This window comes from Bison bison, unplaced genomic scaffold, assembly GCF_000754665.1.
Source record: "Bison bison bison isolate TAMUID 2011002044 unplaced genomic scaffold, Bison_UMD1.0 scf7180017864484, whole genome shotgun sequence".
Taxonomy (NCBI): Eukaryota; Metazoa; Chordata; class Mammalia; order Artiodactyla; family Bovidae; genus Bison; species Bison bison.
In genome coordinates this window covers 6572865-6589063 of record NW_011495044.1, presented here as the reverse complement: position 1 = coordinate 6589063, position 16199 = coordinate 6572865, and the positions used below count along the sequence as shown (strand labels likewise).

Here is a 16199-nt window from a genome sequence, read left to right as displayed (position 1 = left end):
TGCACTCCAAGGGACTCTCAAGAGTCTTCTCCAACACCACAGTTCAAAAGCATCAATTCTTCGGTGCTCAGCCTTCTTCACAGTCCAACTCTCACATCCATACATGACCACAGGAAAAACCATAGCCTTGACTAGACGGACCTTTGTTGGCAAAGTAATGTCTCTGCTTTTGAATATGCTATCTAGGTTGGTCATAACTTTCCTTCCAAGGAGTAAGCGTCTTTTAATTTCATGGCTGCAGTCACCATCTGCAGTGATTTTGGAGCCCAGAAAAATAAAGTCTGACACTGTTTCCACTGTTTCCCCATCTATGTATAGATACGTCTAAAAGTAATAACAGCTAGCAGTGCTTACTATGTGCCAGAGCCAGACAGTGCAGAATGCTTTACTCTATTATCTCATTTAGCTCTCAATAGTGTGTGAAAGTAGGCACCACTATTATGTTACATTTGCAGATGGAGAAGCTAAGGCTTAGGTAGGTTGAATAATTTGCCCAAAGACATACACCTATAGCTGGCAGTTGACAGAGTCAGGGATCAGATCTCTGAATCCAAAAGCCACCAAAGGTTGAACAAAGAAGCAGCTTTGTAAGAGATGTGTTAAAAATGCCCAATGAGAGGGGGAGAAAAAAAAGGAAAAAAAAATTCTTAAAAAAAGGAAAAACAAGGAGAGATGATGAGAGAAAGCATCACTATGAGATCTGTTGGACTTGGAAGGCAACGATAATAGCTGTCCCTTTGAGCACTGACCATATGCTAGGTCCAGCCTAACGTGCTGTATAAGGATTATCTCGTAATCCTACAACATCCCTGTGAGGATGATGTTATCCTCATTTCACAAATGAGGAATCTGATGCTTAAAGAGCCTGCCTAGTGTGACCAAAGGCACAATTTTGAGTAGTTGATTTAGATTCATAGAGAAGACAGAGGCCATGTGTGAGTGGGAGTAGAGGGTCTTTGTGGGAGAGGTGAGAAGGCCATACTGGAAAGGGTGGTAAACACATTGAAGAGAGCAGTCCCTATTTGGGTAAAGTTTGGACTCTTTCCTGTAGGTCCTCACTGCGGCAGTAGGGGAGCACTGGAAGATAGTTGGTATGGAAGGGGTAATTATGTGAACTATTTCAGATTCAGTGCCAGGCTTCCTTCTGTAATGCAGGTGTACATTCAAGTGGACATGACAGATTTCAAGATTTCTGCCTCACTTTGTTGCTCTTTTGACCCTTGGGTTTTCTCTCTCTACTGTCAGCCTCCCTTTGCTGTAATTAAAATAATGATCAGGAGAGGGCTTGGGTATTCTTTTAAATACTGAGTTATTTCTTGCATCACTTCAGGGGTGAGGATGAGAAAATAGACTTAAAAATCCCGTCCAAGTTATTATAGAAGTTTAAACAGTGAGTTTACGTACTTCATCAAAGATCAAGATCATTCAGAGTGGAAGAGAATGCAGTGTAGGAGAGTGGGGAAGAGCAGACTGTGGCCCCAGATAGAATGGGTCTAGTTCTAGCTTTGCCACTTACTAGTTCTGTCTGTGTTCTTGGGCAAGCTGTTCGTTAAACTGCCTTCCCTTTTTGGAAAAATGGGATAACAGTTGTGCCTGCTTTATCTGCTTTCCATGATTGTTTGGGGATAAATGAGATTGTGTTTAATGAGCCTAGCAGATTGCTTTGTAGTAGTGATTTTTTTTTTCCACATTGATAAAAATTTTATTTACTCATGTTATATACTTATCCTTATAGGAGAATAGGCTTTTTTTTTTTAAAACCTTCTGGGAATGTCAAAGCTCCTAGATGTTACAAACTAAAGTAAAAGTACATGCAAATTCTTTATAATGATTTTTTCTTTCCTTTAATTTTATGTTTTCAAAATTGCCTAAGATGTAGTAGTAATTTTTAGCAAACGTGGCCTGTTATGTTGATGTAGGCAAAAGTTGGTAGCACTGACCTTGCCATAGGTTAAGTACTGAACAAGTGATAGCTTGTAGAAAGATAATACCAAGATTTAATCCTCGTACCTCCCATGCTATCCAAGTTCTCTATTAGAGAAAGTATTTTCTGTCATTCTTGGTTTTCTCTCATGCTTTGTACCAAAATTAGAATTCTGACAGGACACATATGCTGGGCAGCTGCTGTGTCCCGGCGGCTACCACTCGAAAGTCTCCTTTGATTCTCAGGCTGATCATGAGAAGGAGGTCCTGTTATTCTCACTTGATGGTTGCTGTTGTTCAGTTGCTTAATCATGTCCAACTCTTGGTGACCCCACGGACTGCAGCACGCCAGGCTTCCCTGTCCTCTACTATCTCCCAGGGTTTGCTCCAGTTCATGTCCATTGAGTCGGTGATATTATCTAACCATCTCATTCTCTGCCACCCTCTTTTCCTTTGTCTTCAATCTTTTGAAGCACTTTATAGTTACGAAACAGCAACTTGGAGAAGTGAAGTGACTTGCGCAAGGTCATAGATTGTTAAGAGGTACGGCTTGGATTTGAACCCAGTTCTTCAGACTCTAAATTTAGCTCTCTTAACCACAGTTGCTTCCCTGTTACTATGTTTTCCCTTCATAGTATTTTATAAACCCCTGGATTAAGTCCGTAGTAATTTTAGTACAGCTGGCAACTGCTCGTTTAGTGCCGAGTCATTGTTGCCTTTCTCTGTCCTTAATAGGCCAGGAAGCCTACTATGGCAGTGCTTGTGGCCTCTCAGCCCTGGGCAGAGCCCAGTCAGGGGAGGGAGGGAGCGAGGTAGCACATTGGCCGCCAGGACATGGATCTCCTGAGCGCTCCAGAGACTCTCCTTCCTGTCAGGTGTCATGTTGATTCGGATATGTGTTTGCTGAGGAAACTAAGCACTTTTTTTTTTTCCTTTTGTTTTCTAGCCCGGCTTTCGAAAACATCTGGGCCTGCTGGAGAAAAAGAAAGATTACAAGCTTCGTGCAGAGTGAGTGCAGTCCTTCTAGTAGAGGTGCTGCCAAAAAAGCTTACAACCTCCCTGTATTGCAGCTGAATTGCCTGAGTCCAACAAGGGACAGTTTCCTGCCATTGATAAAATGGCCAGAAGCTCTGGCGGCCCGTCAGATACTTTTCTGGGACCCTAACTTCTCTCTTTGTTTAGGTGGCGCGTTATTTATTTAACTGTCATGGCATTGTGAATTTTTTTTATTATGTTGTTCCAGATCGTTTTCTCATGGTGGCTTTGATTTGCTTCTGCCTTGGTGTTTGAGCCAAAAGCTGAATCTTTTTTTCTCTCTCTTTTCTTGACGTTCAAGATAAAATCTAACATTCCAGTTGTTGAGTCTCTTACATCACCATGTGTGGTGTGGAATGAAGAGATGTGAAAGATGGATTCATGGGACTGAGCGTGGGTGATAATGAACTCTGAAAACATCTTATAAAACAATTATCCCCATTCTTCTTCTTCTTTAGCACTTTATTTGCAAAGTATTTTATAATTATTTGTTAGCCATGCATGTCAGCTGAGGTCCTTTTTTATGCTCCCAGAGCAGATGGTGATGAATTCAGTGGGTTGCTCTGGGTCCTAGAGTTTTTCAGGCAGATAATAATAATAACTGAGACAGTGCTCTATGAGAGTTATCATTTTTATACTTAGTTATTCCACCTAGCAACCTTGAGGGGATACTATTATCACGCCCATTCCCCAAATTAAATTGGGATGCAGAGTGGTTAACTAACGTATCCAAGATTACTCAGCCAGAAGTGGTGGAGTCAAGGTTTGAACACAGACTGTCTGGCTCCAGAGTCCACGATTTTAGTTGCTGTGCTGTACTACAACGTGTAGTTTAATTTGGTTACTTGGTGCTCAGACTTGCCTCAAAGCCTTGTCTGAGTAGTTCTAATTTGTGCTTTGTTGGGTCTCTCCCTGTAATGATGTAAATGGCACTAAAACTTACATGAAAAAATGACTGTTATTAGTTTCAGGTAAAACTGGGATAGGAGTGAAACCACAGAGAGGTGAACAAGGTCTGCAACAGTGGAGTGTGGATCGAATCTAGTTACCACTGCAGCTCTTTTGAGTTTCATTTTGTATATATTACCAGATGCCTGTAAAGTTTGCTTGTTGTGTTTTTTTTCTTCTTTTCTGCTGTGAACTTGTTTAACCTGCTTTTTAGTGACTACCGGAAAAAGCAAGAATACCTCAGAGCTCTCCGGAAAAAGGCTCTGGAAAAAAATCCAGATGAATTCTACTATAAAATGACCCGGGTTAAACTCCAGGTGAGTGCCTAATGGATCAGTTGGTATTTTGAGCTGCAGCTCAAAAAGGAAAATAGGGATGAGGGAGGAAATGGAGAGATAGGATCTTGGGCTTTTATTTAGCCCTTCTCCAGTTGGTCAGGTGCTCCTGGTCAGTATCCAAGGTGAAGCTGCCCTTTCACAAGCACCATGCGTTTCTGCCCGAGTCTCAGTCGTTTGATGCCTGGAACCGTTTCCGTTCTTCCTTTTCTTTTTATGTTAGAAAAGTAAAACCCGAACTTTATTGTTGCTTTTTGCGTTTGGAAGGATTTTACACACAGGCCTTGATCTTCAGAATACCCTGGATTCAGTAGAAAAACCATTTAAATGAAATTTTGTACAGTAGAAACTTTTCGGCAATCAAAATTTAGACTGTAAAAAAATATGTGCAGAACATGCTTTTCTGAAAACATTGAACAAAGTGCTGAATGCAGAATGAAAGTAAGATTTTAATTCCACCAAAAGTAGTCATCATAGAAGGTGTAAAAGTCACTGTTCACTTTAAAAAATATATTATCCACAGACAATATCCTAACTCTAGGACGGGCTTTAGAAAGTCTTCAACTTCTTGCTTTAATAGCAGTGAGGTGAATATGATTGAGCTCTAGAGTGTGATCTGTGTCCTCCACAACTACAGTAGGGAGAAGGTGACTGTCTTCTGCAGGTCTGATCCCTGTCTTTAGCAGTTCCCCATCCTCCTCCTTCACTTCCTTTGTAAGATCCACTATGACAGTCCTGAACATCATAGCCTCAATCATATCCTCTGTTGTAAAATCTTGATGGCATGAGCTGCTGTAGGTAGATCTCCCCTTGTAGATTCCTGGTGTAGGATTATGTGGTCTTTTTGCTGTAGAGTAATCAACTCTGATCATATGTTCATCAAGCTCCATTCCATTGGCACACTCTTTTGCTTCCTTGGCATCATCTACATTTTCAAAGTATACAAACCTGAACATCTAGACTGCTGGTCATAATGCAATAGACATGTCAGCCATTGGGCCATATTTAGAGAACACTTCCTTTAGACCTCTATCTGTAGTGTGCAGGTTCAATCCAAATACTGCCGGAGCTGTTCTGAGTTGGTGACAGGAGGTGCTGAGTTGAACATGTGTCTTAGAGGCCTGGTGCATTGAGTGGCTGTTATATGTAGCCTTTGGTCCAGCCATGAACTGTGCCTACAACTTGTTAATGATTTTACTGTAATAGGAACTGTATGTTCTCAATTTGGATTTTTAGGATGGAGTTCATGTTATTAAGGAGACGAAGGAAGAAGTAACTCCAGAACAGCTGAAGCTAATGAGAACTCAGGATATCAAATATATAGAAATGAAAAGGGTTGCAGAAGCAAAGGTAAACAACTAAAAATGTTTATTCTGATATGTATTTATTGGTTAAGAAGAGAAATAGAAATCCATTGATCTCAAGTTATAAGTTGATTCCTTCTGGCATTTCTAATCTTAAAGTACACTTAATTATGATAATGTTTTAAAGGTATAGTTAGCATGGTAGAGTAGAAAGAGGTCAAGTTTGAGAATGAGACAGATTTAGGTTTAAATTCTGGCCCTGCCTTTTATTAACCCCATGATTATGGACAAATGAACTTCCTGGGGCTGTTTCCTTATTTCTATCTCATAGAATTATTGTAAGGATTAAATGAGTTTTGTGCAATGCCTGGCTTGATACATTTTAGTGATCCTTTCTTTTGAAAGAATGAAGCAAATTCTTTGCTGGCTGGTGATAATGATGTGAAATGGTCTAAACTTTTGCAAATTCATTTCTGATATCCTAGAAGAACCCAACATAAAATGAGACCATATTCTGTGTTGCAGAAAATTGAAAGACTAAAAGCAGAGCTCCATCTGCTGGATTTCCAGGGGAAGCAACAGAATAAACATGTTTTTTTTTTTGACACCAAAAAGGAAGGTATGAAATGTTTGAAGGTTTCTGGGACAGTCTAGCATGTTGGTCTGTGTTGTTTGGTGTTAGAGACAGCACCTTAAGGATTGTCTTGACTTTTAGTTGAACAGTTTGATATTGCCACTCACCTGCGAACAGCCCCAGAACTAGTTGACAGAGTCTTTAACAGACCCACGATAGAGACCTTGCAGAAGGAGAAAGTGAAAGGAGTTAACAATCAGACTCGACTTAAGGTAAGTTTCTCCATTTTTCTTCAGGTCTGAGTTTATGGGAATCTAGGTTCCTTTCCTCCTTTTCCCCCCCGCTGTCTCCCCCATACTGTCTCACCTCTCCACCCCCCAACCCCCCCGCACAGCATTCTATAAGATTATTTGTGGAAAAAGTACTAAGTTCTCTTTGGAGAAACAGAAGGAGAATTTGGTGATGGGAATGGAAGTGGAGGAAGGTTTCTTAGTTTCTAAGATTAGAGGATGTGTGGCATAGTGGTCAGGACCATAGGTTCTGGTCTTTAGGTCTGCCTTTGTTTTCTTCTCTTTTTTTTCTTTTTTGGCCATGCTGTGAAGTTTGTGAGATCTTGGTTCCCTGACCAGAAATTGAATCTGGGCCCCAGCAAAGCACAGGGTCCTAACCATTGCACCACCAGGGAATTCCCTAGGTCTGCATTTGACTCCACTTCTGACCCTGGGCTTATGCTTTCAATGCTGTAACAGATGGTAACAGTTTTAAAATACAGAGAAGGGGGAGGGGGACACTGAAGATGAAGGGATTTGGTATACTTTGATATTAAACCTTTAACAGTGCCTATGCATATCCCAAGGTCTTTCATGTTCTGCATTTGTAGCCCAGATTTTGGATCGATTTGTCCTTATGGTGTTTTCCATTGCTGTAACTGGGTTCATGCAGAAGACATGCTTTTCCTCCAAGTCTTCTGGAGTTGAACTCTCACTTCTGACTGATTCATTTAAAAAACTGCTGTCAGTGTGTTTCAAGCAGACAGCTGTTCTGTTTTGATTTGAATCATTTACACCGCATCAGCTTTGCTTCCAATGTTTAATTTCACAGCAGCTTCTCTAGCTCAGAGGCAGCTAAACTTGCTTTAGTAATATAAATACCCGTAATTAGTTTGACTATATTGGGTAATCCCATAAATTTGACAGTCTGTGCAATGAAGTGAAAACAAAAGCTGTCTGAAACCACTGCTGTGAGACTATGCTAGAATTGGTGAATCGTTTACGTCTGAGGCCCAGTAATATTTGAAGATAACACTTCCAGCTGAAGAGCTGGCTGACTAGTGTTCTAGTGCTAACCTTGTTTGTCAGGGAGTTGTGTTTTCAATTAGCTGTGTTACTGACGCATCTCAAGTATGCAGTGGTCCCTAAAGAGATTGGTCCTGTGTAGGACAGTTCACCAACATACCTTTGGAGAAGCTGGGAAAGTTTGAATCTTGCCCTTTTGTCTGGTGGTGGTGGTTTTAAATCTCTTATTGAAAGCAAAATTATTTTGATTAATAAGAGACTGCTAGTGGTGGCTTACAAGGGAATTTTTAGTCTGTAACTTGGAGGGTTTGGGAAATCCATGAATGGCTTTAGGAAGTCTGTGAACACCTTCTTCCCACCTTAAAATTTTATGTGACTAGGTATGTATGTTTGTATGAATTTATACAAACATATATGTACATTTATGTGAAGAAAGACTCTCCAGAAAAAGAAAGAATCCAAAGCTTTCATCAGTTTCTCAGAGGTCATAATTCCCTCGTATTGAAGGGCCATTTCTTTCTTTTTTTTTAATTTTTGGTTGCTCTGGGTCTTTTTGCTGCACAGGGGTTTTCTCTGGTTGTGGCGAGCAGGGCTACTCTCTCGTTGCGGTGCAGCTCATCGTGGTGGTTTTTCTTGTTCCGGAGCATGGGCTCTAGGGCTCGCCGGCTCAACAGTTGTGACACATGGGCTTAGTTGCTCTGTAGCACGTGAGATCTTCCCGGACGAGGGTTCGAACCTGTGTCCCCTGCACTGGCAGGTGAGTTCCTATGCACTGTGTCACCAAGGAAGAGTTCAGGACCACTGGACTTTGAGGGGTCATCAGCACTGAGAATTTTCAGGTCAGCTTTTACTGACAGAGAGTCCTTCTGTTCTCTTGAGTTCTGCGGTCACTGCCCAGGGACCCTTCTCTGCTTCTCTATATACTGTGTCACGTTAGGTGACTGGGATGCTCACACAAAGGGTGAAGCAGCTCTGAGTAGTAGTGGAAAGATTCCTGGGATCTGTGAGTCTCGAGGCGCAGTCCTGCCTCTCTCCAGGTGAACCGTGTGTCCCTGGGTAAGTCACCAGGGTTCCATTGGCCTCTGGAATGCAGTGCTCTTAAAATGGACAACTTCAGAGTGTCTTGTTACATTGATTCTGGAGTAAGGAGGGAATTGACGAAACCATTTATGCATTTGGGCCTAAGTGGACTCAAAAACAGTTTCTTACTCGTTTTTATTGTATTAATTGTTTCACTGAAAAGGTGTGCTTCCTCTGCAGCGGATAGCGAAAGAGAGGCAGAAGCAGTATGACTGCCTGACACAGCGGATTGAGCGTGAGAGGAAATTGTTCGTTATTGCGCAGAAAATTCAGACTCGCAAAGACCTTCTGGTGAGGAGTGAGAGCCTTAGGCATTCATTTTATTTTTTTCCTTGTAAAGGTCTTAACTGAAACTGGATTTCAGCTTTGTGTAAATCAACCCCAGTGAAAATGTCTGCTCCTCAGGGGCAGTGGTTTGAGCCAGTGTCTGTTACTCTGACAGTGTTGAAATGTTCCTTGATTAAGAAGGTAATAAGGGGCTTATTAGTCAGTGCTTTGGAACAGCCAAAGGTAGGATTGGGTGGCCTGTGAACTTTATAGCTTATGAACAGCTATCTGTAACATTTAAACAGGTTAACAAAACAGTGCGTGTCGTTCACTGGTATTTAAAAATAGACAACATTGTGTAGTTAAATAGCAGAGCTAAGGAATATAAGATGCCCCTTTCATATTATTATCATTCCTCTAAATGTCAAATTCTTTGGCTTTGCAGATCATTTTGGTCTGCCTTTCTCAACTGGGGTTCCATAAGAGAAGCCCTACCAAAAAAGAATTAATGATTTGAGTACCTTTCTTCTCAGTTTTCACAAGAACTTCTGCACAGCCAACCAGCATCATTACGGAAGCCTGGGGGAGGACTTAAGTCATCCAGTCAGGGATGCCTTAGGACGAAGGGCTTTGTCTCTTTTGAATGTTGAGATGGGCTGAATTAGGGGCTTTAGTTATTAAACTTTCTATTTTACACAGCCCTCTCTTGTTACAGCCTTTACTGGTAACTTTTTTATTTTGTAGGATAAAACTCAGAAGGTAAAAGTGAAGAAAGAAACGGTGAACTCCCCAGCTATTTACAAATTTGAGAGTCGTCGGAAGCGTTGAAGTTTATAGATAAGCCTTCTCATTCCACATGGAACAGAGTTTACGTTTTCTTCTCCCAGTAACTTCAAATTCCATTGGTCGAAGTGACTTGGTTTTCCTGTTTGTAACCACAATTTTTTTGTAGATTTGACATTCGATACAAACAACATTAAAGCCCCTTCCCCCGTCTGAATTGTGGGTTGTTGAATTCAGTCTGTTTTTGGGCTGAGCCGTGCAGCCTCTGAGATCCCAGCTCCCCTACCAGGGATCCAACCCAGGCCCGGGGCAATGAAAGTGCCAAAGTCCAGCCACTGAACCGCGTGGAACTGCCTGACCCCAGTCTTACTTTTCTGTAATTTCATTTTTTTCATTTTATAAGGAGTATAATCTTTTATATAGCAAGTTTGGCAAACAGATGAGTTCATTCCTAACCCCAACACTTACTCAAGAACAGCAGGTAACTTTTGCGTATACTTACAGGCTAGGACGTCAGGGGAGCTGGGGCGAGCACTACCAAGAGCGCCCTGGGTGGTTTCCGCCATCTGTGGGAGTTGGCACTGTTGGTGGTGTTTGTGTTTTGGAGCTGTAATTAAATTCTTCCATGGCTGACTTTTTTCATTTACTATTAAATCGTTAGCTCTTTTCCATTTGGTTACATCATTAAATTTTTAATATATGCTCACAGTAAAAACTAAATATTTTTAATATTTGCATAATGTTTTATCTAGTGGATAAACTGATTTTACCCTCATTCATTCTTCATTTATTGGATATTCAGGTGGCTGAATAAGTTAGCCAGGAATGATTTTTTTTTTTTTTTTTTCTTTCACACTTTATAGCTGAAGGTAGAAACGCTTGGAATCAGGAACTCACAGGGGCACTTCTTTATTGATGAAACTCAGACCAGGCTCTGTGTTCCCGCCCTCCTGGCCAGTTCTTGATGGCAAGGCTATAAATGGCTTGGTACAGGCCCTCACCCTGGAAATAGAGACCCCAGCCCCAGGGTGTGTGCAGCAGACACAGACTTCCCAGAGTCTCACCCTTCCCTTCCCTGCCCATGTAGGGATGGTAGGCCGAGACCAGTCAGGACAGGGCTGAGCATGCTTAGAGCAAATGTGGGAGGAGCAGGATTCTGGGAGGCTTGCTTACACCTCATTCCCTAGAGGGGGAACTGTTCTGTGTGGATTTTAAAGATTAAAAAAAAGTTAAAACTTAATTTCCATGACTGTTATGTTCTGTACAAAGCTTAAAATGAAAGCCTGTTTCGTCAGGATGTACTCGGTGGGATATAGGTCTGGGGGCCCTGGAAAACAGGAAGAAGGGCCAAGGGATTAGAAGCCAGCAGCTTTTGCCTTCAGGAAGGAAGCGCTTCCCAGTCTGGAAAGGTGCTGAGCTAAGTGAATGTCGACAGTCTTATGACAAAGGCATCTAGAGAGGTGAGACCTGAGCCAGGAAAGGACTCATCACATGGGTGTTGGATAGAGGAGCAGGCCAATCCAGCAGCAGTCTGTTCCTGGGACAGCACAGCTTGATCCTGCTGCTCTGACTCCCTTGTCCCTGCTTGGGGGGAAGGTGGGAGGAAGGTGGGGAGTACACCTAAATGCTTTTGGTGGAGCACATTCCCACACAAAGCTGCCCACACTGTAGACTCAGGTTAATAGATGCACATGGTACCAACCACTCAGGCTGAAACACGGGTGTGTGCACATCTGCATACCCTCTGGTTCCCAAACAACACTAGGGTTTCATGGATGCAGGCTGCTGTGCTTAGTCATTCAGTCATGTCTGACTCCATGTATGTAGCCTGCCAGGCTCCTCTGTCCATGGGAATCCTCCAGACAAGAATACTGGAGTGGAATGCCATACCCTACTCCAGGGGATCTTCCCAACCCAGGGATCGAACCCAGGTCTCCCACATTGCAAGCGGATTCTTTACTGTCTGAGCCACCAGGGAAGCCTAGGAATACTGGAGTGGGTAGCCTATCCCTTCTCCAGGGAATCTTCCTGACCCAGGAATTGAACTGGGGTCTCCTGCGTTGCAGGCAGAGTCTTTACCAACTGAGCTACCAGGGAAGCCCCTGGACACAGGTTAGCACCCACAAGTCCTCATATACATAGGTGCACAGGTCAAATGGAGCAGGAAGATCCATCCTCTCTGAGTAAGTTCCAGGGTAGAAGTCATCAGAGCACTAGCTCCATTAAGGGATAAAGCTAGGGATCCTGAAAGCTGCTCAGTTTGTCCGACTCTGTGACCCCATGGACTGTAGCCCACCAGGCTCCTCTGTCCATGGGTTTCCCAGGCAAGAATACTGGAGTGGGTTGCCATGTCCTTCTCCAGGGGATCTTCCCGACCCAAGGATTACACTTGTGTCCCTTACGTCTCCTGCTTCGGCAGGTGGGTTCCTTACCGCTAGCTCGTGCCACCTGGGAAGCCTAGGGGTCCGGAGCTGCTCTTAAACTGAAGGCTGTCTTCGAGGCCCGAGGATTCTAAGGGGGAAGATTGGCTGCCCCTCTGATGAACCCAAGAGGCTCCAGCTTCATGAGTCCCGAAAACAGGCCAAGGGCTTTGACGTTTTCGTGCCTGTTGGAACCTCAGACTCCTGGCTCCTTGCTTGGAAAAGAGAGATTATTGTTTCTTTAGGATCCATCCCATCCAGGTCCAGAGGGTGCTTGGGCTCTTGGTGGCATCTATTCTAGCTGTGCCAAGAAGAATGTGACAGCCTCCAGAGGTGGAGAGCATTTCTCTTGGCAGAACACATGGGAATCAGATCTCTTGTACAAACCCAAGTTTCCAAAGCAGCAGCTTCACGGGTGACATGGAAGCCCCAGGCCTCTCTAGCACAGAGAACCAGCTAACCCAGCTCCGTCTTAGTCCATTGCCACATCTGATTGAAGCATCTGATTGCCCTTCTGATTGAAGCAGGAGAATATCAAGCCCTGGCCATTCTGGTTTTATTTGAAGAAAACCTTGCTGCTGCTAAGTCGCTTCAGTCCTGTCCGACTCTCTGCAACCCCATGGACTGCAGCCTACTAGGCTCCTCCATCCATGGGATTTTCCAGGCAACAGTAGAAGAAAACCCTTATACTGGACCAATTCCTGGCAACAGAGTGGGGAAGGGCCCAGTAGGTGGAGCTCCTGCCCCTTTGCTGAGGTTAGCTCTCAGGGTGCTGGCGTTGAAAGCACCCAATACTCCATAGGTGCTTAGTAGGCATTTGGTTATTGGATTTAATGCCACGTAAGTGAGCTCCTGTGAAAAAAGATGTTCTCCACCCCAGTCCCCTTCCTATCCCCACCTCCCCACCCAGCTTGAGATTGGTGTGGCCCCCAAGGGACTGGAAAGAGCCCTCCCCTCACATTCTGGTGAGGGTCATGGAGGAAGCCTGTGCTGGTGTCCCAGGTTGTCCGATGATGGGTGGTTCCACTGAGACATGGTGGGTTCTGCCCATGTGCAGTTCTGTTTGCGAGCAGATGCAGACTCGCTCTGCCGACCTGTGGAGGCCAGCGAGGCCGGGCCTGCTGGGACCTGAGACAGAGAGGTGAGTGGGTGTCTGGTGCTGGCCTCCCTTCCTCCTTGAGCTCTCCCAGCGCCAGTTCACAGAGCCTCGTGCACAGGGTGTCAGAGAAGGGCGGGGGAAGCCTGGGTGGGAGTCCTGGCTCAGAGGCCCAGGTGAGCGGAGTCAAAGGCGGACCTGAAAGACCGTCTTGGGGCTGAGCTGGCAGGTTTCTTGTGCAGCTGTCTCCTGGGGTCAGGGGGTGCGCTCTCTTGCCAGCCAGGTCACGGGGCCTCCCTGCTGGCAGGGCTCCCGCCGCCCATCTCCCTGGGTCTGTCTCAGCAGAACTGCGGGGAAGAGGCAGAGAGCAGCCTCGGAGCTCCAAGAGGCAGTTTCCTTCCCCAAGCCCAGTGCGTAGACTTAGGAGGTTCGAGAGGCTGCCCAGTTCATGCTTCTGCTTGTTCTCCTTCCCTGACTTCTCTGGTCAGATGGAAAAAAACCTCTCCTGCTTCCTCAGACTCCCTATAAGGAATCTCCCTGTTCCTTATTTCCAGATGCATCGTCAGTACTTTTGGGAAAGTGCAGTCTAATCTGTATCTCTCCTAACTGAAGGGGCTACCTCGTTCTCCCTGCCCAGTGTTGTCTGCATCCCTTGATGGCCCTGGTAATGGCCATGGCCCTTTCCTCTCTTGTGCGAGGCGAGCTGACTGGGCGGGGCGGTGGTGCTGAGGGTAATGGTAGAGGCTGGTTCAAAGCAGAGCCAGGGACCTACTGTTTCTCACCAAGAGGAGTTTATCGGGGGGCTGCTCTTTGGGGTAAAGGGTGGAAAGGAAGCCCTTTCCTTTCCTCCTGTCGTCTGTCACCTGATGGCCAAGCCCAGATCATAAGTGTTAATGAATTGTGGTGCCCCGGAGGCAGCTGGGCAGCCCCCGCTGCCCTGAATCAGCCTGACTCATTTACAGCTCTCTCCCAGTTCCCCCAAAGGCTTCTTTCTGAGGTGACAAATGGGGGGGTGGTTTCAGGTTTCATGTGTTCACATTACTGGATGGAAAAAAAACAAAAAACCTTTCCAAACCAAAAAACCAGCTTCTACAGCAGAAACATGTCCCGAGAGCACTGAAAATTTCCCCATCTTCTCTTCTCAGCTGCTCAGTGACACTGAGGTCAGTGACAGAGGGGTTAAGAGGAGGGGGTTGGAGCCAGGCTGTGTAGAGCGTTGGGGACAGTCCCTTTAAATGTGGCAGCACCTGCTTTCCTGCATAAAGACGGGAGGACCTTTGCGGGGCCCTCTAGTTCTGGAGTCTGTGGCCAGCTGTGGATTGCCAGGGGACTGGCATGGGCAGGGGCTGGGGAAAGGGTGGACCTCTTGCATTTCGAGCTAATTTGATCCCAGGGGGTTGGAGGGCAAGTGTCCCTCCCTCAGAGAGAGCTCTTGAGGTGGAGTGGTATGTGGGGAGATTTAGGGTCCATCTGGCACGTGGAGATTACGGGGCACCACCCTGTCCTGCTACTGGCCGGTAGTGTTATAAACCACACCCACCCGCCCCCGACTGGGGCAGATGGCCTCCACGGCAGATGGAGACTAGGCCAGCAGTGACTGGACGAGCTTTGTAGTCTCAGTCTGGCCTCCCTAGTAAGACAATCCAGAGGGGCAGTGGCAGCTGTGTGTGTGCGTGTGTGTGTGTGTGTGTGTGTGTGTGTGTAGGGGCTGGGGCCCTGGCCTTGTTGGGCCATTCTGGAGGAGAGGGAAAGAGGGAATCCCAGATGGAGCCAGTGGATCTTAGGGGCACACCTATGTTTGCCATGTAGGGGTGGCAAGTTCTCAGCGTGGCCCTGACCCAGCCCACCTGCCTGGCCTCCTGAAGCTGCTCAGGTTAGTTCTCGAGTGTTAGTTCTCAAGTGAAGGCGATGGTCCTCCGCAGCAGGAGTCTCTGCTGCAGCTGGAGCCTGGTGGGCTGGGGCAGACCCCCTGCCAGGTCCCCAGAGCCCAGGGTCTGGGCAGCAGCAGCTCCTCCCAGAGGACGCACCCGTTTATTATGCGCTCGGGCTCCCTCGCTGCGCAGGCAGGCAGCGGCCTTCATTAGCGCAGGAGCTGGGGTCTGTTTTGGCTGCCTCATCAGCATCAGTGAACTGCGTCCCTGCGAGATTTGATACAATTTAATTAACCTAATTAAAAGCTCTGATTGCAGAGATGATTGGGGTAGCGCCAGCAGCGACTGCATATTTATAATGAGCTGCAAGGTGTGGGACCGCAGCCAAACGCCACGCATCCTAATGAGCGGGAGCCGGGAGCCAGGAGCCAGGGAGCGGGAGATCGAACGTTTATTTTTGGCAACAATGCCCAGTTCCTCCCTGCTAGGGAGTCAGAGACCTAGGGAGCGGAGATGGACCTGCCCGCTGAGCTCTTCGGTGCAAGGTGGGAGCAGAGCCGTGCACCATACGTGTCCCGGTGCCTTCGGATGCCCACAGGAGCACACAGTGCCCATGCTTTCTGCTGCAGACTGGGGGGCGGAGACCCCAGCAATGCACTTTTCCCGCTTCTCTCCATCTCTGGATCATGAGCCGTGGTGTGAAGAAATGGCCCAGCAGAACGACCTCAATGTCAAGTCTTCTGGATCCCTGGGCTGTTCTCTTCCAACTTGTCAAGGAAGATCAGAGGCTGAAAAGCTGGGTGGGGAATCAGAAAAAGGGGTCTGAAACTTCAAGAGACCCAGGTGAGGATCCTGGGCTTGGAACAGACAGGAGAAACAGGAGTGATGACTCTCCAGCTCATCCCGGATCCCTGTCTCCTGACTTTCTTCTGAGAACCCTGTGCCTGAGAGGGCCACCTCCCCTGGACTCTCCTCTCTCACTGCCTCTGCTGGGGAGTCTTGGTTTGTCTGACTCAGCATTTCCGCTGTAAATCACATCTAATAATAACGAGAGTGAGAGCTGTGGCCGAGATGCTGTGGGTGAAGGGGGCACCGGTGAGAAGGGGTGCGCTGCCTAGGTACAGAGGGGTGTCGAGAGGGGAGGCAACTCTGGGCTGGTGGGAGTGGGCACTGGGTTCGGAAAGTCACCATCAGAGGCCTGGGGGGTGGGGAAAGGAGGTGTGAGCCTCCCTCACCCGCAGTCCTGGGGAGCTTGGGTATGTCATAAG

The 16199-nt window shown here is 46.2% G+C and overlaps 1 protein-coding gene and 1 pseudogene across 1 annotated transcript in view; one reads left to right on the top strand and one right to left on the bottom strand.

Moving 5' to 3' along the window:
* The window catches only part of UTP11L (UTP11-like, U3 small nucleolar ribonucleoprotein (yeast)), a 12348-nt gene extending 1564 nt beyond the window's left edge, over nucleotides 1-10784 (top strand). Inside the window, exons 2-8 of the mRNA XM_010862765.1 lie at nucleotides 2870-2931; nucleotides 4121-4223; nucleotides 5478-5591; nucleotides 6071-6164; nucleotides 6261-6391; nucleotides 8675-8785; nucleotides 9506-10784. Of these exons, the coding sequence (XP_010861067.1) occupies nucleotides 2870-2931; nucleotides 4121-4223; nucleotides 5478-5591; nucleotides 6071-6164; nucleotides 6261-6391; nucleotides 8675-8785; nucleotides 9506-9589 (699 nt within the window). The 3' untranslated portion in view covers nucleotides 9590-10784. The remainder of the gene's footprint in view (nucleotides 1-2869; nucleotides 2932-4120; nucleotides 4224-5477; nucleotides 5592-6070; nucleotides 6165-6260; nucleotides 6392-8674; nucleotides 8786-9505) is intronic.
* LOC105004944 lies at nucleotides 4240-5471 on the bottom strand (annotated as a pseudogene).
* Nucleotides 10785-16199: the final 5415 nt, after the last annotated feature.